At 57.1% G+C, this 25,038-nt stretch overlaps 1 protein-coding gene across 1 annotated transcript in view; it reads left to right on the plus strand.

Moving 5' to 3' along the window:
• Positions 1–25,038, plus strand: part of ESPNL (espin like) — a 31,456-nt gene that overhangs the window by 981 nt on the left and 5,437 nt on the right. Inside the window, exons 2-6 of the mRNA XM_030803343.1 lie at positions 543–733; positions 3,262–3,448; positions 6,377–6,559; positions 14,662–14,793; positions 24,629–24,743. Coding sequence (XP_030659203.1) covers positions 543–733; positions 3,262–3,448; positions 6,377–6,559; positions 14,662–14,793; positions 24,629–24,743 — 808 coding nt within the window. The remainder of the gene's footprint in view (positions 1–542; positions 734–3,261; positions 3,449–6,376; positions 6,560–14,661; positions 14,794–24,628; positions 24,744–25,038) is intronic.

A 25,038-nucleotide genomic window follows, 5' to 3' on the forward strand; every position in this document is an offset into this window, starting at 1 on the left:
TGACCCTTCCGCCAAACCCAAGGGCAGCAGGCGGGAGCTGTGGCTGCCTGGGGATCCATTCTAACAGGGCCCTCGGAGAAGGCCCAGGTCTGCCGGGCCCCTGACACCTGTGGTGGGAACGCTCCCTGGGCCCGGCACCCTGTGGCCAGCAGGAGGGCACTGGGGCAGGGGACCAGCCAAAGGCAGGTGTCCTGGGAAGACTTTCTGACCATGAGCAGAGTGGGCGGGTGTCTGCGGGCACCCGACTGAGTGGGAAAGGGCTTTCTTTCTCCACACTGGGGACAGGAGCCCAGGAGCGGGCAGGGTTGCCAGAGGTGGCCTCCCAAGCCCTGGACCTGAGTCCTGGCCCTCCTGTCACCTCAGTCCCAGCAGGGAGCACCTCCCTCCATGTTGCAGGCAGAAACGGAGGGAAGCAGGAAAGAGCTAGAAGCCCCTTCACTGGGTTGCAGGCAGTGTGAGCCCTCGCCCAGGGCCCACCTCCGGCAGCTGGCTGTGGCCTCACAGCCTACCCCCAACTCACTGACCTACCTGGGGCTTGGTAGGACCAAGATGCCTCGGGTGTCTCCCCGCTGCACCTGGCCGCCCGTTTTGGACACCCAGTGCTGGTGGAGTGGCTGCTCCACGAGGGCCACTCGGCCACGCTAGAGACCCGGGAGGGAGCCCTGCCGCTGCACCACGCCGCCGTCAGTGGGGACCTGACCTGCCTGAAGCTCCTGACAGCTGCGCATGACAGGTAAGGAGCCCTGAGTCCCGCCTGGGGGGCAGCCTGGGGCAAGCTGGCCAAGGGGAGGCTGCACCAAGGAGGGCCAAGAGGACAGGCTGGTGGCCTTTGAGGTGAATCCTGCAGGCGAGCATGCTGTCACTGTGGGGGTGAGCTGGCAGGAGCCAAGGGCAATGAGGCCTCTATCCACAGGCCAGGCAGTGGCGGTGCCATGCCAGGGCCCAAGGGGACACAGGCCAGTGCTTCAGCTTGGAGAGTGGCTGGGGGCGGTGACGATGGCAAGATGCTGTTGTGATGTCCAGGGCAGCTCTGGCCCCGCCTGGGGGCATCTCGGGACCTGAAACAGCTGGGGACGTGGGCAGCTGGCAACCTGTGAGGGCACCCTCCCATCATCTGACAGGAGTGGGGACTGTCTAGTGGACTTGGGGACACAGAGGCTGGAGCTGCCTCTGCACTGCCACACCCCTGTGCTGGGACCCCTAGAGCCGGGCACTGGCCTCATCATCTCCGGGGCCCTGTGCCCCCTGCTGCAATTGGTGGATGGGCAACGAGGATAGACCAGGGTCAGGACAGCCAGTGAGGCCGACGGCCTCCCTCCCCACCTGGAAGCTCCTCCAGTCCTTGCCCCACTTACAAAGGTCACTGTTGTCATAGGGACAGGCCCTCCGCCTCCTACGGTCTTGGCTGAGGGCAAACCTTCCCGTCCCCCAGGGACCCATCTACCTCTGACCATGGCTCTTCTCTTTTCGAGGGAGCATCTCATTTTCCTGTCGCTGCCCCAGAGGCCTCGGTCCCCCACACCTCCTTAGCTCCAGGACAGGCCCCGACAGCTTGCTTGTGGAATCGGGTTCTCATTCCCGGGTGTTCCCATCCTGGACTGCCTGGCAAAGGCCTTTCAGATTCGCTTCTGTGGCTCTTCCCCAGAGCGTCCACACCACCCCCAGCCTTGGCTGGCCACAGTCTCTCTCAGACCCACACGGCTTTTAAAGAAGTTTCCATTGAAAACTGAGAGACTTGGGCTGAGCACAGTGGCTCATGCCTGTAATCCCAGCATCTTGGGAGGCTGGGGCGGGAGGATTGCTTGAGCCCAGGAGTTCAAGACCAGCCTGGGCAATATAGTGAGGCCCCCACCTCTACAAAAAATTTATTTCAAAATTAGCCAGGCATGGTGGTGAGTGCCTGTAGTCCCAGCTACTCAGGAGGCTGAGGTGGGAGGATCACTTGAGTCTGGGAGGCGGAGGTTATAGTGAGCTGAGATTGTGCCACCGCACTCCAGCCTGGGCGACAGAGCAAGACCCTGTCTAAAAAAAAAAAAAAAAGAAAACCAGGAGACTTCATGTTAATATGCATATGCACGCACACACACACACACACACACACAACTGGGAAGGCCCTGTACCCCTGGCCTAGTTCCCGCCTGGCACTGACCAGCAGCCAAGAGGTGGCTGCCCCTGGCCAGACCATGCCCCCTCCAGTTGCCGCTGACCCACTGGCTGCATCATGGCCTGCTCCCAGCCACCGCGCTGGACACTGCCTGTTCCAACCCTGGATGCACTCAAGGACACCTGGCAGAGTCCGGTGAAAGCACAGACCCTCCCCTGAGAAGGGCACCAAGGCATACTGGCAGCCCTTTGGGGCACATTCCATGATGGAGTGGACCCTCAGGCTCTGTAGGTGCAGGGGACGATCCCTGTGTGGTCCAAGGCCAGGAAACAGCCACCAAGGTCCTGTGTCCCCCTTGCTAGGAGCAGGGGAGAGGCTGCTAGGGGGCTGGTACTGGCAGGGACTTTGTGAGGGGAGGGGGGTTCAAACCCAGGTGCAACCCCCTGGACAAATCAGCTCCCAGCCTCTGTTTCCCCTCTGCCAGCTGAGGCCTGTGACTGGACTCTCCTCTGGGGTGGACCCTGAGTTGCTCAGATTCATCTATCGGAAGTGGGGAGCAGGTGTGGGGGTGCTTGTGAGATCCCTTCATTACTCCCCAGCTTCCCCTCCTGAGAGGAGAAGGGCCCGGAGGTGGAGGGTCTGGGACAGGGTGGTGTGGTCAGCAGGCTTGGTGGGAAAGCAGGCACCAGCCCGAGAGTTGACCTTCCTCAGTGACTTTGGCCCTGCCTCCATGCCGCCACTGCAACCCCAGCCCAGCCAGTGCAACCCTCAGCTCCACAGCTACCAGGCACCCAGTGCCACCTGCCACAGGGCACAGGGCAGAGGGAAACCCTAAGGGAGTTGGGGGTCAATCCAGGGCCTCCACTGAAACAACTGAGAACCTGGAAGCCAAGACTGTGACCCCTCAGGTCTAAGATGCGTGTTTCAGACCTGGACCCAGGAGTCCCCAGAGAAGGACAGAAGGATAGGAGAGTGGGGTTGCACAGCCACCTGGGGGAGCGACCTGGAGGGGGGATCCCCGCAGCAGCAGCTGGAAAGCACGTGGGAAACTCAGTCATCACGGGCAGGGCCAGGGGGCAGCGGTGAAATCCAAGCAGCCGAGGGATGGGCTCAGCCATAGGCATGGACTGGGCCTCCAAACCCTCCCTTCCCTGCAGCAGCATGAACCGGCGGACACGCAGTGGCGCCTCCCCACTCTACCTGGCCTGTCAGGAGGGCCACCTGCACCTGGCCCAGTTCCTGGTGAAGGACTGTGGCGCTGACGTGCACCTTCGTGCTCTCGACGGCATGAGCGCCCTGCATGCTGCCACTGCCCGCGGCCACTACTCCCTCGTCGTCTGGCTGGTAAGTAGGTGTCAGAGGTGGGAAGGGGACATCCAGGGAGTGTGGGCCCTGCAGCAAGCAGAGCCTGGAGCCTGGATGAGGGAACTGGGGACACGCAGGGCTGTTGGGGCATCCGATGAGCTGGTCCATGGCTCCTGAGACTCTGCAGCCCCGGCCAGGCTGGGCCCCGGAAGTTTTGACCACCTGCAGTGCACTCTGCTCCGTGGGGTCGTGCCATGGCTCCCCTGGGGCTCTCCTAGTCCCTCTCTCCCTGGAAGTCCTGGTAGGCCTCCCGGGTGCTCTCACAGTTGGTGGTGGCCCAGGTGCTTTGTCTGCACTCACACCAGCAGTGCCCAGTTTGGGCCAATCGGCCACTTGTTCAGGCCTTGCCGCCTGAGATCCCCAGGCCAGTCTCCACATTTCTCCACTTCTGGCCTCTTTGGGGAAGGAAGACCTGAGACCCCAGAGCAGAGTGGCTGAGGTTGGGGAGGTGCCATCTTCAAGGGGGGAGGGGGCTGGGGACTTCCTGCCTCTACAACGGAAAAGCAGAGCAGGTGGGGCCTGTAATCCCAGCTACTCGGGAGGCTGAGGCAGGAGAATTGCTTGAACCTGGGAGGCAGAGGTTGCTGTAAGCCAAGATCACGCCACTGCACTCCAGCCTGGGCAACAGAGTGAGACTCCGTCTCAAAAAAAAAAAAAAAAAAAAAAAAAAAAAAAAGTAGGGGAGGCCCTCTTTGAGGAGGGGACTTGGGGGCAGAACTGAGGATGGACAGGAGGCGGCTGAACAAGGAGCAGGGCCCAAAGCAGTTTCCTGAGGGGGGCACAGCTCATTCAGAGGCGGGGAGAGCCTGGCCCATGGGGCCCGGGGGTGAGCAGGAAGGCAGACAGAGGCGCTGGAGGACTGGGGCTCTTTCCTGAGGGTCCTGGGGAGCCATGGAAGGCTCGGAGCCAGGAGCAGCAGGATCTGACTGGCATATTGGAAGGTCACTGTGGCTGCTGGTGGAGAAGTGAGTGCTGCCCACCCCCAGACCTCCCATGCTTGCCTGGGGCCTCCTGTCTCCTGGCTCCCACCCACTCAGCTCCAGCTCCTTCTCCAGCAAGCCAGGCTGGCTCTGCCCCCAGGGCCTTTGCATGTGCTGCACCCTGTGCCTGGCACACAGCTCCCCAGGCGCCCCTGGGGCCTTCCCTGCCCAGCTGGTTTATGGGGGGGAGCCACCTGTCCAGACCGTCCTCACTCCTGCTTTCCTCCCCACCCCCGGCGCACCAGCATTGGGCACATGGCACGTCTGACTCCTGGCCTTGGTGGCGGTTTCCACCTGCCGGGTTGTAGGCGCCAGAAGCTCTGTGGGTGCAGGACTTTGCCACCTGCTACGTTCCCTGCACCTGGCACGCGGTCAGGCTCGGGAGATGTTTACTGAACCAATGGGCAAGTGAAGGAACAGGGGGCCTGGTCGCTTAGTATGGCGCCTGCTGCTCACCGTGGCCCTGAGGCCCTTGGGACGGGTCCCACCTGCTCACCGTGCCCCTGGGCGCTCAGGATGGTGCTGGCCTGCTCCCCTTGGCCCCAAGGTCCTCAGGCTGGTGCCTGCCTGCCCACTTTGTCCCCGAGGTCACCTGAATTGGCCTCTAGCCTCCCTTCATGGAGACTGCAGCCCCTCCTGGTGCCTCGCCTGCAAGGGCACCCCTCCCCACCCTGGGGCTGCCTCTCCAGCTCCTCCTGCTGGAGTGGCCTCCCCCAAAGGAAGCTCTCTGGACCTGGGTCCCACCCTGGCCATCCTCCCCTCGCCCCTCCAGCAGTTCCGACCCATTCACTCCAGACCTCAGCCTCCCAAACTATGGCTGGCTCCTGGGATGAGCGGTGGCTGCATACAGCAGGCGGAGCAGCAGCAGCTCACTGCACGGGGTCCACTGAGCCCCCGGGACCGTGCTGAGGCATGAGCGGCCCTTCCTGGGGAGAAAGCGGGCAGGTCTCAGGGTCTCAGGGCCAGAGAGGACACTCCAGATGTGAAGGAGCCCCATGGCAGCCATGTCTGTTTCCAGCTCATTGTGCTTTGCCCAACAGACACTTCTGAGTACTGATCAGTCAGGAGCGCCCTGGCTGCACTAGGAGGCACTCACACCGAAGGCGGCAGGGGCTGCTGACGGCTCTGCTGTTCTCACGGCCTCCCCAGTGGGGAAAGCGGGCACACTCAAGGCAGGAAGGAGGGTGAAGGCAGGGAGCCAGCACGCCCATCACCCCTCTGTCAGGAAGGCAGGCTGTCCTAGAAGACCCCCGCGTCCCACTGGCAGTCCCAGGCCCCGTGGCTGTCCCAGCTGCACAGGTTTCAGCGAGTCAGTGTAAAGGACTGTCACCTGGCTGGTGCTGTGCACCAGAGCAAGAGGCCCTTCAGAAGGCAGATGAGGCCCCAGAGGCAGGGCTGGCCTCAGGTCGCTCCAGCAGTGGTGGCCGGCAGGTCAGGGCCCCAAACCTCATTGCCTGGCTCGAATCCAGGCCCTGGAGGGAGGCCACAGGACCTGCTGCTCCAGCAAAGGGGCTCAGTGCAAATGCCCAACAAGGCAGTGCCACCCTCGGGCCAAATGAAGTTCTTTCCTCCCCTGCCCCCCCTCCCTTCCTTCTTTCCTTCTCTCCTTCCTTCATAGCAAACACGTGTTTACTGTTCCCTAGGTGTTTTCATTTGCCATGATGTTTGCTTTCAGATTTGGGACCATGGTGTCTCCAAATTAAGCTACTGCGCTCACTTCATCCCCACCTGGACCCCAGAGGTCCTGCTGCCGCAGGGTGACGGGGACGCACGTGCTGAGCCAGCCCTGTCCAGGGTTTCCTGAGGTTGTACCCTGTGCCCTGAGAGGCACAGCCAGAGTCCACTTTCACTTCTGCTCCAAGCCCCTCCCACTCTGTGTGCCTCCTCCCTGGGAGGGTGGCTGCTCCCTCTGCTCCTTCTTCCCCAGGTCACATTCACTGACATCGGACTCACGGCACGGGACAATGAGGGGGCCACGGCCCTGCACTTTGCAGCCCGAGGCGGCCACACGCCCATTCTAGACCGACTCTTGCTGATGGGTGCCCCTGTCCTGAGAGACTCCTGGGGGGGGACCCCCCTCCACGACGCAGCAGAGAACGGGCAGATGGAGGTAAGGTGGGCGTGAGGGAGAAAGGGTGAGCAGTCACAAGTGCCAGCCATGCCCACTGCTGTGTCACTGACCCTCACAGCAACCCTGTAAGAATGATGACCCCCCCTTTTACAGATGGGTAAACTGAGGCTCAGAGTGGCACCGTCACTTGCCCAAGGTCAAGAGCCCAGGGTCAAGTGGAAAGATCCAAGCTCTATGCTCTCGTCCTGCGTACCATCCTCCCTCCCTTCACGCAGAAACTCCCTCGTGCCTGGTCAGGGCTTGGTCTTGGTGACAGTCTTCTCAGAACAGCCCTTAGGGACGGACCCTCTGCCGTGGGTGGCCTGTGAGTAGAGCTGTGGTAGGGGTGTGATGTCAGCCCCTTTGCTATTACCCAGATAAATCTTGGGGGCTCACATGGCCCAGCCTCAAGGACATGACATCCAAAAACCCCACGTAGGCAAGGATGGTGTTCAAATGTTCAACAACATCAGAACCACACCCAGCCTTTGAGGGTGGGCGCAGCCATAAGCCGCTGGCCCTGCACGGGTGCCCACCCGATGTCGACCTCATCTAAAGGCAAGGCCCCATCTTGGGAGAATGCACACAGTTTACTTCTCCCCAGCCCCATCTAGTCCTGAGCAGTGTCGGGTCTGTTCACCTCCATGAAGTCTTCTGGGCTCAGGCTGCTCAGTCTGGAGCCAGAAGTGTGCTCCAGGCCTCTGCAAGGCTAGTCTGGGGGGATCTTACGTGGAAGTGCAACCAGCCATCGCTTTCTGGGTCTGCGAGTCTAGACAACTGCTCCCAGCTGGAACCCAAGGTCTTCCTGGGTCCCCGGGTCACCCAGTCTCAGCAGTGCCATTGAAACAATCACACACGGTGCAGCGCAGAGCCATCCATCGGAAGGCACACACTCCCTGCAGAGCTGAGCCTTTGGCAGAATGCAGAGGAAATCCAATCCCTGCTCCCAGCAGCGCTGCTGAAAGCATCTTTCTCTGAGGCCCCCCAACTACCGCCTTTCCTCTCACCATCCCCCATCCACTCAGCTCTGTACAACCCAGCCCTGTCTCCCCAGTCTCTGTCCCCAACCTAGACAGAGACAGGAAGTGGGGGGAGGGGTGACCCACAGGCCATGGGAGGTGTGTCCCCAACAGGTAGCTGGTGGCAGGAGGAGCTCTGCTGAGTGGCTCAGGCAGGCCCCCAGGAGACCTTGGCTCAGAAGGGGGCAGTGGTTTTCAAGCTTTTTTAAAGCAGCAAAATCTTCTTTCAAATGAAATATTCCATAGGAGCCCAAGAAGTTTAATAAATCAGCTGAATCCTCAGGCTCCTTTTTGTAGAGATGGGAGTCTCACTATGCTGCCCAGGCAGGTCTCGAACTTCTGGGCTCAAGCAATCCTCCCACCTCAGCCTTCCAAAGTGCTGGGATGACAGGTGTGAGCCACTGTGTCCGGCTTTTTCCTCCATTCTTGACAACTTATGTTAGTACAGTACATTTGTCACAATTAGTGAACCCAAACTAACACAGTGTTACTGACTAGAGCCCACACTTCATTCAGATGCCCTTAGCTTTTACCGAATGTCCCTTTTCTGTCCCAGGATCCCATTTAGGATGACATATTATATTTAGTTATCAAGTCTCCTTAGATGCCTCTTGGCTCCGACAGCTTTTTCCCATTTAAAAATAAAATGTCAAAACAATGAGTTGATCCTCCAGCAACCTCTAAAGAGGAATGATGGTTATTTTTAATAGGTTTTATGTTTCAGTATATCACATTAGTTATTCTTTTTTTTTTTTTTTTTTTTTTTTTGAGATGGAGTCTCACTCTGTCGCCCAGGCTGGAGTGCAGAGGCTCAATCTCGGCTCACTGCAACCTCTGCCTCAGCCTCCTGAGTAGCTGGGATTACAGGCACGCACCACCATGCCTGGCTAATTTTTGTATTTTTAGTAGAGACGGGGTTTCACCATGTTGGCCAGGCTGGTCTTGAATTCCTGACCTCAAATGACTGCAACCTCTGCCTCAGCCTCCTGAGTAGCTGGGATTACAGGCACGCACCACCACGCCTGGCTAATTTTTGTATTTTTAGTAGAGACAGGGTTTCACCATGTTGGCCACGCTGGTCTTGAATTCCTGACCTCAAATGACTGCAACCTCTGCCTCAGCCTCCTGAGTAGCTGGGATTACAGGCACGCACCACCACGCCTGGCTAATTTTTGTATTTTTAGTAGAGACAGGGTTTCACCATGTTGGCCAGCCTGGTCTCGAATTCCTGACCTCAAATGATCCACCTACATCGGCCTCCCAAAGTGCTGGGATTACAGGAGTGAGCTACCGTGCCTGGCCTAGTTATTCTTTGAATGGTGTGAATTACACTAATTATTTTTTAAAATTGTTAAATTGTGATTTAAAAAATACATAACATAAAATTTACCGTCTTAGCCATTTTTGAGCATACACTTTAGCAGCGTTGTCTGTTCACATTGTTGTGCAGCAGAATTTCCACAACTTTTTTATTTTGCAAAAGTGAGACTCTGTGGCCATCAAACAGCAATTCTCCACCTCCCTTTTCTTCCAGCCCCTGGCAAGCAACATTCTACTTTCTGTTTTTTATGAACTTGATGACTTAGGATAACTCATATAAGTGCAATTGTACAGTATTTATCCGTTTGTCTCTGGCTTAGTTCACTTAGCGTAATGTCCTCAAGGTTCATCCCTGTTGTAACACGTCAGAATTTCTTTTTTTATAGCTAAATAATATTCCATTGTATGTATATAGCACATTTTCTTTCTCTATTCATCTGTTAATGGACGTTTGGGTTCTTCTGCCTTTTATCTGTTGTGAGTCATGCTACCATGAGCAGGGGTGTGTAAATATCTCTGAGATCCAGCCTTCAAATCTTTTGGATATGTATACCCAGCATTAGAATACCTGGATCTACCCTGATTACTTTAAAATGTTACACCAACCTTGCATTCCTGGAATAAATTCAACATGACATATTATTCCTTTTAAATATAGCTGAATTCAGTTTGCTAACATTTTGTTTAGGATTTTTGGCCTTACATTCTTGAGTAAAATTGGCATGGAATGTCCTTTTTTTGTTTTATTCTTGTTAGATTTTGGTATCAAAGTATGCTATGAATTAAGGAGTGTTTCTTTTTTTCTTATTTTTTGAGACATTTTGGTTATATTAGACTTATTTTTTTCTTTAAAGATTTTGTGGAATTCACTAGTGAAATCCTCTGAATCTGGCTGTTTCTTTGAGGGAAGTTTTTTTATTACTAATTCAATTTATTTAATTATAGAACTACTAGGGCTTTCTATTTTTTATGTGTTGGTTTCAGCAAATTATATTTTTCTAGGATTTATTTCCTAGAAATATTCTAGGAATCAAATTTATCTAAGTTGTTAAGTGTATTAGCATAAAGTTATTTTTAATATCCCTTCATGATCCTTTATTGTCTGTATGTAGTAATTTCCCCACTTTTAATTCCTGATATTGGTTATTTTCGTCTTTCTTTTTTTTTGTCTCAATCAGCCTCACTAGATGTTAGTCACTAGTTTTTCCAACCATCAGGTTTTAACTTGTTCAAGGTCCCCCAAAAAGCATTTAATTGTCTCCAATGTACGTTTGTTTTTTTCATTAATTTCTGCATTTATCTTTGTTATTACTTTCCTAAATTACTGAGATGGGTGCCTACTTCACTTACTTTTCAACCTTTTTTCTTTTCTAATATATTTATTGAAGGCTATAAATTTTCCTCTTAAGTACTGCTTTAGCTGTATCCCACTGTTTGATAATTACTCAGTTAAAAATATTTTCTAATTCCCATGTTGATTGTTATTTGCCCTAGGGATTCCTTGGAATTATGTTTCTTAATTTCCAGATATGAAGGTGTTCCTTCCATAACAAACAGGTGTTCTATTTGTTATTAATTTCTGTCCAAATTGCATTGTGGTCAGAAAATATGCTCTGGTGATTTCAATCCTTTGATTTTTTGATAAGTTACTTTATTGCCCTGTGTATGGTCAATTTTTATCAATGTTGCGTGTGTTCTTGGAAAGACTGTAGAGTTTGCAGATTGTTCTCTATGTGTCCATTATGTCATTGTGTTCTTCAGATCTCCATAGGTACATATTTTAGCTTATTGGATTTCAAATGGCTCGAGAGAAGTGTGTGAACATTCCTGGCTATTATTCTGGATTTGTCTGTGTTTCCCTATAATCCTGTCACCGTTTGTTTTATATATTTTGAACCCCATATCTAGTCTGTTTTATCTGATATATGTACACACATGACTTTTCTTTCTATACTTATTTGATGGTGAAGCTTATTCATACTTTACTTTCAGCCTTCTGAATCCTCATGTTTGCCAGTACCTCTGGTTAAGCATATGCAGTCATACTTAATTTTTTTCATCAGCCTGACAGTCTTTATCTATTGGTGCATTTAGACCATCTATAGTCAGTATAATTACTAATGTTTAGGGGTTTATTTTTACTCTGTTATTTTGAGGAGATGTGATCTGGCTGCCTGGGTTTTTCTTTATTTAAAAGTAGTAAGCACAGTTGTTTTTTGTCTGTTAGTTCTCAGAGCTTTATTTCTATTTCTTTGTGGGCTGGGTCTTCTGGTTCTCGTTCATGGTATCTTATTTCCTTGTATTTTTATTTTTGTTGACATATGCTGACATGAAAAATGAAGCATAGGCATAACTGGAGGCCTTGGCAATATCTTATTTGCCTTTGCTGGGCACATGTGGGCCTAGGATCATCTTAATCCGCATTCCAGGCAGGAAGTTCCCAGGACCACCTCTGTGACAGGAACCCGGGGCCTGGCTGGTGTCTGGGTTCCATTTTCTCTGAGGGTGGAGCCCTTGGCCTACATTGGGAGGTGGTCAGCCAGAGCCCCCACCCCTGGTGGAACCGGCACTGTTTCTAGCCTCCCTGGTCCCCTGAGGCTGCTGGAGGACAACATGTCATGTAACTGTTCTTCCAGCATCAGCCCAGGCTCAGGGCAAGGGCAGTTCTGAGTGCTGGGCTCCCCCACACCCCTCACTCCCGAGGCTTTCCTTTTCTCCTGAGTGTGGCCGGGTCACTCCTCCCTGACTTCTGTGTTACCTTACTGAGGCTGTCGGCAGGTGACTTTTACAGTGAATCCGTGTTTCACGTCCTTGGGCAGTGGGTTGGTCTGACCCACCTGGTTCTCTCCTCCTTGGAGTGAATCCATCTGCTCACCTGCTTTTCCACTGCTGTGGCCTCTGCACAGACTTCCAGACAGAGTTCTGTCTGTCTGTCACCACCCACCCTCTGCTGACAATCCCAGTGGCAATGGGGTCCGTCACTCTGGGGGAGAGGTTCCCTTCCTCCTCCCCATGGCTCTGTACCTGTCAGGGCTTTGCCCTCTCTCCCCAGCAGCATCTGGGGCCAGGTCCGACACTTGTCCCCCTTCCTCTGCTGTGACACCCCTCATACTCCTGCAGACCCCGTAACTCCCCTCCTCCACATCCTGGCCTCCTCTTCCCAGCAACAGCTCCTTAGGGACGCTGCACCTCCACCCACCCACACACCCACCATGTCCTGGCAGACCTTTGCCATTCCCCCAGCCCAGAGCCTCCGGGAGCAGTGCTGCTTTCCAGCGACTGGCTTCAGCGACCTGCCCCAGCCTCCTTGCACATCTGACAAATGCTTCCTGCTTCCTCAGCCACACCAGCCACTGGCTCAGCCCTTCTGGGCCTCCAAGAGCCTTCAGGCGTTATCTGATGCAAGCCTCCCAGCAGCCCCCGGGAAGGGGTGCGTGCACGCCTGATTTTGTGTGGCCCCACAAGCTCAAAATAGTTCTTCCCTTTTTAAATGGGGAAAAAGAAAAAGAATCACATCTCATGACACATGAAACTCATCTGAAGTTAAAACGTCAGTGTCCACAAATAAAGCCTTGTGGGCACCCGGCCAAGCTATGGGTGGCAGCTTTCGCACCACGACCAGGGTTGCATATTTGTGCCAGAGCTGGTGGCCCCCGGGCTGAGCTGCTTACTCTCTGGAGGGTAGTGCGGCACCCAGGAAGGCAGGTAGTGTGCAAGCAGACACCCCAGTCCGCGGCTTAGAGGCGCAGGGTCATCATCCTCAGGCAGTGACAAGCCCTGTGGCTCTGCAGTTCTGGCGCTGGTCTTGCAGCGGTTCTGGCACTGATCTTGCAGTGGTTCTGGCGCTGATCTTGCGACGGTTCTGGCGCTGATCTTGCAGTGGTTCTGGCGCTGATCTTGCAGTGGTTCTGGAGCTGGTCTTGCGGCGGTTCTGGCACCGATCTTGCGACGGTTCTGGTGCTGATCTTGCGATGGTTCTGGCGCTGATCTTGCAGTGGTTCTGGCACTGGTCTTTCGGACCTGCAGGGCTTCCAGGGAGCAGGGCTCTTTCTATCTTTTTGTCCACTTTCCCCTGGTGGTGCCATGGCCTCCTCAGGCTGTGGCCACCTTGGAGGCCATGGAACTCAGGGCAGAGGAAGGAAGCGAAGGGAAGCCCTCCAGAGAAGGATTCCCCCAGGACGAGGCACTCATCCTTGAGGTCTCGAGCTGACCTGCTAGCTGCACAGCTGAGTGTCGGTAGGGACCAGGGGCAAGCGAGGCTGGTGGTGCCGGCCATAGATCAGTGCAGCTGTCCCTACTTTACAGACATGCCCAGTTAGCTGGCCAAGTTCTCTGACCAGCAAGTCACAGAGCCAGATGAGCTCAAGGCCACTGGACTTCGCTGCCAGGCCCCCTGCCACCCACGACAGCATCACGTTGTGCTTACTCATGGTGTGGCACACCCACCGCCCCACATGCATGCTGAACCTGTATTTATCTGTAGAGAATGAACACTAATTGCGCCTTTTATAGGTGAGGCACTGCAGTCCAGAGAGGAGCTAAAAATTCCTTTGGGGTCTCACAACTTTTTTGAGACGGAGTTTCACTCTTGTTGCCCAGGCTGGAGTGCAGTGGTGCCATCTTGGCTCACCTCAACCTCCACCTCTCGGCTTCAGGCAATTCTTCTGCTTCAGCCTCCTGAGTAGCTGGGATTAGAGGCGCCCGCCACCACGCCTGGCTAATCTTTTGTATTTAGTAGAAACAGGGTTTCACCATGTTGGTCAGGCTGGTCTGGAACTCCTGACTGCAGGTGATCCACCCGCCTTGGCCTCCTCAAGTGCTGACATTACAGGCATGAGCCACTGCGCCCGGCCAAGGGTCTCACAACTTCTTACTTAGTTCAATTCAGTGTCACCCAAAGATGCTGAGGCCCAGCTGGTCTATCTCAGAGATACGTTTGGGTCAAAGGCACAGTTCTGTGAACACAGCATTCGCCTAACTCAAGTTCATTTTTGTGTTTCCCTAGTACCACAAAAGAGACACAGAAATGTTTATAGAATAAAGTACAGAATTCATTCTTGAGGTCCCCCGTCCCTCTCCCATCTGAATCCTTCACAGGCCCAGATGGCCTCTAGCCTTCCAGTCCTGTGGACTCCCTCCCCAGCTTCCTTCCCTCCCCTCTTCCTCCCCACTCCCATCACAAGAGCCCATCAGGTACAAGGAGATAGGAGGGTCTTGGCCCCAAGTTGGCTGGGTAGGAGCATGCAATGTGGCTGGCAAAGGTGGTGAGCGGCCTTGGTCAGGCATGAGCTGGTGCTCCGGGCGCTAGGGGGGACCCTCATGGGGCCAGGAGGATGGTCACACGGAGAGTGGGGCTGTGGCGGGAGGTAGCCCTGAGTCCCCGGGGCAGGGGCCGGTTGCTTGTCTCTCTGAGCCTCGTTTCTTCATGTGCATTGATCCACACCTCCAAGGGTGGCAAACATGGAAACTGGTTCTGCATTTAACACCTGGGCCATGGCAGCTATGAGGGGTCTGGACAGGGCACCCTGATGCCTGTCAGCTCAGCACTGCTTCATATGCAGTGCCTGGTACTGTCTGGGCCAGGACGGGGTGGCTGTGGGATGAGGCTTGGGGGCTCCTAGGCAGGTCTCTGGAACCCCACGGCCCAGATTCAAGGCCTGCCCCTGCTGGGAAGGGCATCAGGGCAGCAGCCTGCACAGGGCCAGTCCCATGGGCACCTAGTTTGTGTCGTGGTGGGTCACACGTGTGCCCTCCTCACTGCAGTGCTGCCAGACCCTAGTCTCCCACCACGTGGACCCCTCCCTGCGGGATGAAGATGGTTACACGGCGGCAGACCTGGCAGAGTACCACGGACACCGGGACTGTGCCCAGTACCTGCGGGAGGTGGCCCAGCCGGTAAGGCTCACGGTCTCCAGCTGCCCTGGAGGCATGGGGGGTGGGCCCAGATCCCAGCCAGGACCCCACTGCTGAACCTGCAGCATAGTCAGCTGGGAAGCTCACCATGTCCAACTCATACATGGCATCGGAGCCAGGAGCAAGGGCCTGGGCAGGACTGAGGCACCACAGGGCAGCCAGTGCTAGGGCCAGGCTGTAACAGGAGCTGTGACAGGGGCCAGGACAGGGGCCGTGAAGGGTGGGGCCAGGGCTGTGATAAGGACAGGGGCTGTAACAGGGGTCAGGACAGAGGGCATGTGACAGGGCCTGGGACCATGGCTGTGGCCAGGGCCCGGCCTGGGCTTGTGGCTGGAACTTGGCCAGGCCATGCCATTCATCTGGGTCACAGAGACCACATCTGTGACTCAAGAGCCTCCGTGGCCAGAGTTCCTCGTGGGTGATGAGCCCCAGGAGTGGGAGCAGAACCTCCCAGAGGTGACTGCAAGGCGGCCAACAGCTCTGCAGCTGCCGGAAGGCAGCAGATTCCAGCCCTGGCTCTTATCTCTCAGCCTGGGACCCCACAGCCTCTCATTTCCCCATTTGTAAGGACAGGGATCTTGTCTGTCCCACTGGTCCCCAGCCCCTAGCACATGACATGGCTCAACAAGTGTTTGCTGAATGAACAAATGAGCAAGTGGATAGAAAAGCAGGTGGATGCATGAGGGTGAGTAGAGGAGGGGATGGGTGGGGAGGGAACAGACAGAGGAGGAATGGATGGGGCAGGGAGGCCAAAGGAGTGAGAAATGAGGAGAGGGATACATGGAGGCGGGAGAGCTCAGGAGGGTGGACAGAGGAGAGATGGGCGGAAGAGGAATGGACGAAGAAGGGGGGAAGGAGGAGGGTGGATGGAGGAGAGATGGACCGAGGAGAAATAGATGGAGGAGGGTGGATGGAGGAGGAATGGATGGAGGAGGGTGGATGGAGGAGGAATGGATGGAGGAATGGATGGTGGAGGGTGGTTGGAGGAGGGCAGATGGAGCAGGTGGATGGAGGAGGGTGGATGGAGGAGGAATGGATGGAGGAGAGTGGTTGGAGGAGGGTGGACGGAGGAGGGTGGACGGAGGATGGAGGAGGAGAGATGGAGGAGAGTGAATGGAGGAGGAATGGATGGAGGGTGGTTGGAGGAGGGTGGATGGAGGAGAGTGGATGGAGGAGGAATTGATGGAGGAGGAATGGATGGAGGAGGGCAGATAGAAGAGGGTAGATGGAGGAGGGTGGATGGGGGAGATGGAGGAGGGGGATGGAGAAGGGTGGATGGAGGAGGAATGGATGGAGGAGGGTGGATGGAAGAGGGTGGATGGAGGAGGAATGGATGGAGGAGAGTAGTTGGAGGAGGGTGGATGGAGGAGGAGAGATGGAGGAGGGTGCATGGAGGAGGAATGGATGGAGGAGGAATGGATGGAGGAGGGCAGATGGAAGAGGGTGGATGGAGGAGGGTGATAGAAGAGGGTGGATGGAGGAGGGGAGATGGAGGAGGGTGGATGGAGGAGGAATGGATGGAGGAGGGTGGATGGAGGAGGATGGATGGAGGAGGGTGGATGGAGGAGGGTGGATGGAGGAGGTGGATGGAGGAGGATGGATGGAGGAGGGTGGATGGAGGAGGGTGGATGGAGGAGGAATGGATGGAGAAGGGTGGGTGGAGGAGGAATGGATGGAGGAGGTGGATGGAGGAGGGTGAATGGAGGAAGTGGATGGAGGAGGGTGAATGGAGGAGGTGGATGGAGGAGGAATGGATGCAGGAGGGTGGATGGAGGGGAGTGGATGGAGGAGAAGAGATGGAGGAGGTTAGATGAAGGAGGAATGGATGGAGAAGGGTGGATGGAGGAGGTGGATGGAGGAGGGGAGATGGAGGAGGGGAGGCCTAGGGCAGTTACTGTAACAAATCCATCTAACCCACCTCAGTTTCTTCCACACCTCTTTTAGTGGCCACCCCTTCAGGAAGGTGTTCTGAAATTACCTGGCCCTTCTTTTCCGGTGAGGGGACTGAGGCCCGGAAGGTGTCATTGCCCTCCACCGCCCAAACCCTTTGTCTCCCCAAGGGGTTGCTGTGCCTCCTCTTCTCCGATGTGTCCCCTCAAAGCATCTGGGACCAACTGGAGCAGAGCCACAGTCCCCCCCGGCCCCCAGCCCCTGGGGCCTGCTGGACTCTTGTCACACTGCCACCACCGAGGCCTCTGTTAGCACTGATGGAAACCCACACTGGTCCTGCCGTGCTGCGCAGGTGGCTCAGGTGGCCTCCGGAGAGCACAGCTCTGCCCTGGTTTTGCCCTGGTGCAGCAGTTTCAGGAACTAGAATTCAGTCACTGTTGGAAGTCATGTATTTACTAAATGGTGGGCTTGCTAGACGTCTGATGGATCCTGGTTCAGCAGAAGGCTGTCTTTCTGGCATGGCTTGAGAAGGTGGTAGCGCTCTGCTGGCTTCTGCCGCAGAAGATGGTGCTCCATGGCCCACAGCCCAGGAGTGCCGGCTGCCTGGGTCTCCCCACAGCTCCTTCAAGGCCGCTGGGTTGGCCTCGGCCTTTTTTGAGCCCCTCCCTGCACTTCCTGCCTGGATGGCAGCCGAGATTAGCAGGTGGGGAGGGCAGCCGCTCTGCCGGTATCCCAGCCTCCACAAGCCCCTGGCACAAGGGAACAGCCCCGCCCGACCTCCTGGGAGTCTCTGACACTGTTCCCGCCCCAGCCACTCTGGGGTCCCATGCCTGGGCTTTCTGTCCAAGCAGCGCCTCTGCCTTCTGTCCCCAGACCCCGTGGTAGTGGAGGACGGATCGTGTTAGGCTTGTCACGTCCTTCCCACCCACAGTCTCTTCCTGCCTGCACCTGGGCGCCCCCCGCCCGGTGCATGAAAACCCAACCCCAGGGCCTTCCTGGCTCCTCAGTGTGTTTCAGGAGCCGGTTTGGGAGCTCGGGGTGAGGACTGGAGCCTGTCTCTGTCTTCTCCCTCTGGGAGGGTCTGGTGACGGGGGCGGAGGGGGGCTTGTCTCTCACCACTAGAGCTGTCCCCTCTCCAGGCCTCTGAGGGAGGGCAGGCTGTCAGCTGTGGGCCGGGGGAGGCCATGTGCCTGCTGCAATATTGATGGGAATGCAATCCGCAGGGGCTGCTCACACCGGCCGCCTCCGAGCTGGCCTCAGAAGAGGTGGTGAAATCCATCATCTTCCCCATGACAGCACAGCCTGTGTCTGCCCCCAGGGGACTCGTGCATTCCAAGAGCAGCAGCAGCAGCTTGGGGAGCAATGCTGGACAGTAGTGCTGAGACCTGCCCTGTGGGAGGTGTCCCCTCGGTGCCTCCTTTGTGTTGTGTCTGTGGGGCCCACCCAGCTCGGGGTCTGCTCAGGGTGCTACGGAAGGCCAGCCCTGCCCCTCCCTGGGCCTTGGGGTCCCTCTCCACACAATGAGGGATGGGGTCTTGAAGGCCAGGGGCTGCCCTCGAGGCAGGCCCCTGCCCCTCTGCTAGCTAAGGAGCTGGGATCCTGGCTGTGGGGCTCTGAGCGCCCTGTCTGGGCAGGGATGGTGCATAGAACCCTCCATGCTTGGGGAGCAGAGCCTCTGGCATCTCCCATGGTGTCCAGGGCTGTCCCACTCACCCCCACCCGCCAGCACTGGTGCTGCCCTTCCTGGGCATGGGGCACTGGCAAGTTCTGAGCGTCTCTAAACCCCAATTTTCTCACCACAGGGTCTGTGTCACCCAGGCCGGAGTGCAGTGGCACAGTCTCAGCTCACTGCAGCCTCAGCCTTCCAGGCTCAAGTGATCCTCCCACCCCAGCCTCCCAAGTAGCTGGGACTACAGGTGTGCGCCACCACACCCAGCTAATTTTTGTATTTTTTGTAGAGACAGGGTTTGGCCATGTTGGCCAGGCTGGTCTTGAGCTCCTGGATTCTAGTGATCGTCCCGCCTCTGCCTCCCAAAGTGCTGGGACTACAGGCGTGATCCACAGCACCCGGCCCAGAGCCTTGTTTTTTGGGTAAAGAAGCTCCTCGAGCAGCCAATGAGGCGTCTGCCCTGGTGGGCCCTCGGGACAGGTGCACTCCCTCCCCTTTGGTCCAGAAAGGTACTAAGACATCTTTATTTTATATATGAGGAAACTGAGGCCCAGAGAAGGTGAGAGGCTTCCTGGGCACTGTCCTCCTGCTGAGAAGGGTGGCACCCATGCAGCCAGTAATGGAATCTCAGCCATGGCAACTGGTGTCCGGCACCCATCCGTGGGCCGTGATTCTCTCCGACCGGGTGGCATTACAGGCCTGTGACCTGGCTCACCATGATGCTCTCCATGTATAATGCATGGAGCCTCTGCGGTGCTCAAATCTCACCAAAAACCAGGGACAGGGACAGCGGGCGGGGCTGTGGGGCCACATGACCGCCAACCTCAGGGCAACTGTCCAATGCTGGGATTCGGGGCAGTACATGTCTAAATGTTCAGACCCCAATGGACAGGACCCCAACATCTGTGCCTCCAGATCCCTGAGGCTCCATTGTGTCCAGGGCCTTCCTATGGGAGCCAGGGGTGTGGTTACTCCCGTTGCTGGGGAAATGCCACAGCCAGACTTCTCATCCCTGTTAAACTCAGACCATCCTAATACCGACGGTGGCAGCAGTGTCGAGGTCTGAATGCCACCGTCATGCAGGCCCATGCCAGGTGCTCTCCATGGTCCCTCAACTTTCCAAGAACTCTGATTTACAGGCGAAGAAATGGAGGCTCAGGGGGTGGTGTCCCGGGCTTCTTGTTGGTGAGGAGTGGAGCAGGGCTGGACCACAGGGACCTCGAGTAAGGTCCCCCAAGCCACAGGTGCTGTGCTGGGGCCAGAGTCCAGTAGTCCCCTGAGCCCCAGACTAACTTCCACCTCTTTTGTCTTCCCCAGCATAAGAGGGCCGCTGCCATCCTGCCAAGGCCCTCACTCTGCCAGGGGTGGCCCCTCCCCACTGACAGCAGGTTCCATCTCAGGGAGGGGGCTGAGGGCTCCCAGGCAGGGGCAGAGAGGAGGCAAGAAGCACCATCCCACTCCCGGCTCGGTCCTGGCTGGGCAGGGGATAGTGCGGCGGCATTGGGGTGGCCTTGCTGTTGCAGGGCCCACTCCAGGCAGGGCTCAGCCCACCTCTGTCGGTGACACCACTTGTGTCTGGCTTTTCTGGCCGTGTCTGGTCTGGAGTCTGACTCTGCCCTGCTTGAAGCCGCGAAGCCAGCCTCTCACTATGTCTTGAACGTGGAGAAAGACACCAGACTCCTGGGTCCAAGACGGAGGACCTTCCTTCAGCACGGCAGGGAGCACGCATCATGTTTTGTGGCATTCCCTTGCCCCCGAGTCCCAGGTGGTGCGAGTTGGGTCCGAATGGCAGCTATGCCGCGCAGGCTTGTATCCTCCGAGGACCGTTGGGTCTGGGGAACACGCTGTCGCTCAGCAGAGAGCAAGTCGCTCCTAGTCCCTCGGTCACTCCCTGCACACGCAGCCCTCAGAAGTGGCCCAGAAAGGACAGCCAGGCTTTGTGTTCTTGGTCTTTCCCCAGAGGCCGACCTCTGTGGTGTCCCCACCAAGGAAGCAGCTGTTCAGGGGCACTGGAGGGAGCAGAGACCGAGGTCTCTAGTGAGACTGTCATCCCGGCTCTGCGGCAGCCCGGCTGTGGGGCCTTGAGAAAGCCCCTTGCCCTCTCTGAGCCTCAATCTCCCCATCTGTGCCCTGGGAGCCATACCGTGGGGCTGGGGATTCCTCTGGGAGGTCTCTCTTCTCATGGGGCCCAGGGATCTCAGGTCCCCTTCCATCTCCCAGAGCGTCCCTTACCGGGCCCCTGCTCTGTGGAGAGTTAAAGGTGCCGTGGTAAGAGATCCCACACCCAGCCCAAGCCCGCCTGGCCACCTGACACCTCGGCCTTCAAATATTCATGTGACACCTCCCACTCCTGGGGGCGGCAGCCTCAGCAGCCCCCGGTGTCCCAGGACGGCTGTGCTCCCTGCACTCCGCAGTTTGCGTCTGAGGGCCTCCGGGGCTGGGGCTGGGCAGTGGCTCCCCAGCCCACCGTGCAGCAGGGTTCCTGGGCTGTGGGCACAGATTCCCGGAAGGAGTGAGGTGCGTGGGGGCCGGGCAGATGGGCTTTCAGACTGTGTTCCCTCCCCAGTGGCCCAGTGGGGTAAGGGTCTTGGAGGAGAGGTGGCTGAGGGGCCACCCAGCGTCCTTGCTGGGAGGCAGCCTGTGCCACCTCGTCCATGAGCAAGGGAGGCTTAGGGAGGCCAAAGATTTGCTCAGGCAGGGCTGGCTTCACTGCAGGCCGGCCCCAGTGCAGCATGAAAATGGGGGCCCTTCATTGGGAAAGGAGAACGAATTTGAAGGCAGAGACAGCCGTGCATTCGAGCAAGGGTCCCTCCCCCTCTCACGACAGGCCCTGGGCCCAGGCCACACGTCCGGAATCATGGCCGATTTGAGTGCTCTGCTCTGCCCAGGGCTCTCACTAGCACTGATCCTGGAGCCCTGATGGCCACGTCTGGCTTCCAGTGCCCACTGGAGGGCAGGGACAAGAACTTTGGTCTGACAGGCATGGGGGGGAGGTGCCCAGAGGGACGGTGGCATGCGGCCCTGCTGGCTGGGGACAAGGGCTGCCCATGCCCTCGGCTGGTGGGCACATCGGGGACCCCATCCTAGTCCACTGCCCTTCCCTCTCCTCACCAGGTTTCTCACGGGGCCATCCACCCCCAAGACACTGACAGGCCCCATGTCAGGGCTGAAGTTCCAAGTGGACCACAGCACAGGAGTCAGGGCAGTCGGGGAGGGGGGTGTGCAGGAGAGTGTACATGTGTGTGTGCTGGAGTGTATGTGTGGGTGCAGGAGAGTACATGCGTGTGTGCAGGAGAGTGTACGTGTGTGTGTGCAGGAGAGTATATGCGTGTGTGTGCAGGAGAGTACGTGTGTGTGCAGGAGAGTGTACATGCGTGTGTGCAGGAGAGTATATGGTGTGTGTGCAGGAGAGTATATGCGTGGTGTGGGGGTATTGGTGTGGTGCAGGAGAGTATATGGTGTGTGTGCAGGAGAGTATATGCGTGTGTGTGCAGGAGAGTGTGCAGGAGAGTAATGGTGTGTGGCAGGAGGATGTGTGTGTGCAGGAGAGTATATGCGTGTGTGTGCAGGAGAGTGTACATGCGATGGTGTGTGGTGGCAGGAGAGTATATGCTGTGTGTGTGCAGGAGAGTGTACTGGGTGTGCAGGAGGTGTGTGTGCGGAGAGTGTATGCGGTTGCAGGAGAGTATATGCGTGTGTGTGTGCAGGAGAGTATATGCGGTGTGTGCAGAGAGTATATGCGTGTGGTGTGCAGGAGAGTATATGCTGTGTGTGTGCGGAGAGTATATGCGTGTGTGTGTGCAGGAGAGTATATGCGTGTGGTGTGCGGAGAGTATGCGTGTGTGTGTGCAGGAGAGTATATGCGTGTGTGTGTGCAGGAGAGTATATGCGTGTGAGTGTGCAGGAGAGTATATGCGTGTGTGTGGAGAGGTATGCGTGTGTGTGTGCAGGAGAGTATATGCGTGTGTGTGTGCAGGAGAGTATATGCGTGTGTGTGTGCAGGAGAGTATATGCGTGTGTGTGTGCGGAGAGTATATGCGTGGGTGGGGAGTGGTGTGGTGGCAGGAGAGTATGCGTGTGTGTGTGCGGGAGAGTATATGCGTGTGTGTGCGGGAGTATGCGTGTGGTGTGCAGGAGAGTATATGCGTGTGGTGGGGAGAGTATGCGTGTGGTGTGCAGGAGAGTATATGCGTGTGTGTGTGCGGGAGAGTATATGCGTGTGGTGTGGGGGGGGGGGGGGGGGGTGTGGTGTGCAGGAGAGTATATGCGTGTGTGTGTGCAGGAGAGTATATGCGTGGTGTGTGCAGGACGTGTGTGTGCAGGAGAGTATATGCGTGTGTGTGTGCGGAGAGTATATGCTGTGTGTGTGCGGGAGAGTATATGCGTGTGGTGGGGGAGTATATGCGTGTGTGTGTGCGGGAGAGTATATGCGTGGTGTGGGGAGGGGGGGGGGGGGGGGGGGGGGGGAGGTATAGCGTGTGTGTGTGCGGGAGAGTATATGCGTGTGGTGTGCGGGAGAGTATATGCGTGTGTGTGTGCGGGAGAGTATATGCGTGTGTGTGTGCGGGAGAGTATATGCGTGTGTGTGTGCGGGAGAGGGGGGGGGGGGTGGTGGTGGGGGGAGTATATGCGTGTGTGTGTGCGGGAGAGTATATGCGTGTGTGTGTGCGGGGAGTATATGCGTGTGTGTGTGCGGGAGAGTATATGCGTGTGTGTGTGCGGGAGAGTATGCGTGTGTGTGTGCGGGAGAGTATATGCGTGTGGTGTGCGGGAGAGTAATGCGTGTGTGTGTGCGGGAGAGTATATGCGTGTGTGTGTGCGGGAGAGTATATGCGTGTGTGTGTGCGGGAGAGTATATGCGTGTGTGTGCGGGAGAGTATGGGTGGTGGGGGGGGGGGGGGGGGGGGGGGGGGGGGGGGAGTATGGGTGGTGCGGGGAGAGTATATGCGTGTGTGTGGCGGGAGAGTATATGCGTGTGTGGGGGGAGTATTGGGGGGGGGGGGGGGGGGGCGGGGAGTATATGCGTGTGTGTGGCGGGAGAGTATATGCGTGTGTGTGCGGGAGAGTATATGCGTGTGTGCGAGTATATGCGTGTGTGGCGCGGGAGAGTATATGCGTGTGTGTGCGCGGGAGAGTATATGCGTGGTGTGTGCGCGGGAGAGTATATGCGTGTGTGTGCGCGGGAGAGTATGCGTGTGTGTGGCGGGAGAGTATATGCGTGTGTGTGGCGGGGAGTATTGGTGGGGGGGGGTTGGTGTGTGTGCGGGGGAGTTATGCGTGTGGTGGCGGGAGAGAATGCGTGTGGTGGGGGAGAGTAATGCGTGTGGTGCGGGGAGAGTATATGCGTGTGTGTGCGGGGAGAGTATATGCGTGTGTGTGCGCGGGAGAGTATATGCGTGTGTGTGGCGGGAGAGTATATGCGTGTGTGTGCGCGGGAGAGTATATGCGTGTGTGTGGCGGGAGAGTATATGCGTGGTGTGTGGTGCGGGAGAGTATATGCGTGTGTGTGTGCGGGAGAGTATATGCGTGTGTGGTGCGGGGAGGTATATGCGTGTGTGTGCGCGGGAGAGTATATGCGTGTGTGTGGCGGGAGAGTATATGCGGTGGTGGGGGGGTTTGGGGTGGCGGGGAGAGTATATGCGTGTGTGTGCGCGGGAGAGTATATGCGTGTGTGTGGCGGGAGAGTATATGCGTGTGTGTGGCGGGAGAGTATATGCGTGTGTGTGTGCGGGAGAGTATATGCGTGTGTGTGGCGGGAGAGTATGCGTGGTGGGCGGGGGTATGCGTGTGTGTGTGCGGGAGAGTATATGCGTGTGTGTGTGCGGGAGAGTATATGCGTGTGTGTGTGCGGGAGAGTATATGCACATACACGTGCACACGTCTTTGTGAGACCACAGGATGCTGGGCACAGCTGGAAACCAGGCCCTAACCCAGTGCCCAGAGCCCCAGAGCTCAGCTGCCTCCAGACGGAGACTGGAAGCTGAGCTTTGAGATGGGGGTGGCCCACCCGATAGAGGTGGCAGTGGGCGGGGAACCAAGGTGGGGTGCCCGGAAGTGATGGCACTCAGGCAGGAGATGACCCTGGGACAGAACCCTGATCAAGGACCTGCCCCTCTCCTGCCACCTCCTTACCTGTCCCAGCCCTTCTCAGATGCACAAGCTCCCCAAGGCTCGCCCACTGGGTGCTCCCGCCCCTGTCTAGGTGAGCAGGGAAGAGCCCACGGGGGCCCCCCACTGACCAGGTCCATCCACCCACAGGTGCCCCTGCTGATGACACCCCCACCACCGCCGTTCCCTCCACCTCCACTGTTGGCCACAAGACGCTCCCTGGAGGATGGAAGAAGAGGAGGCCCAGGGCCGGGGAACCCCAGCCGTGAGTGCACAGCCCCACGTGGGCCGCCCGGGGCATGGGCCTGGGAGAGGGTGCCACTGGCCTCCCCTCCGAGGTCCTGGGCCGGTGGGGAAGTCTGCGGGCGGCCGGGCCCCATCACCCTCCCTCGCCAGGTGCCTCCAGGTTTCCTTGACTGTCTTTGGTGCTTTACAAAGGTGAGGATTAGCATCTTCCATGGTGGGCACCTACAGTCACAGCAACTTATCCAGGGGTAAAAGCGGGGAGACGGGCCGGTTGGGCCCAGGCCCCCTGTGGATGGGCTGCTGCCCCTCAGACC

The sequence above is a fragment of the Nomascus leucogenys genome, chromosome 22a (genome assembly GCF_006542625.1).
Source record: "Nomascus leucogenys isolate Asia chromosome 22a, Asia_NLE_v1, whole genome shotgun sequence".
Lineage (NCBI taxonomy): Eukaryota > Metazoa > Chordata > Mammalia > Primates > Hylobatidae > Nomascus > Nomascus leucogenys.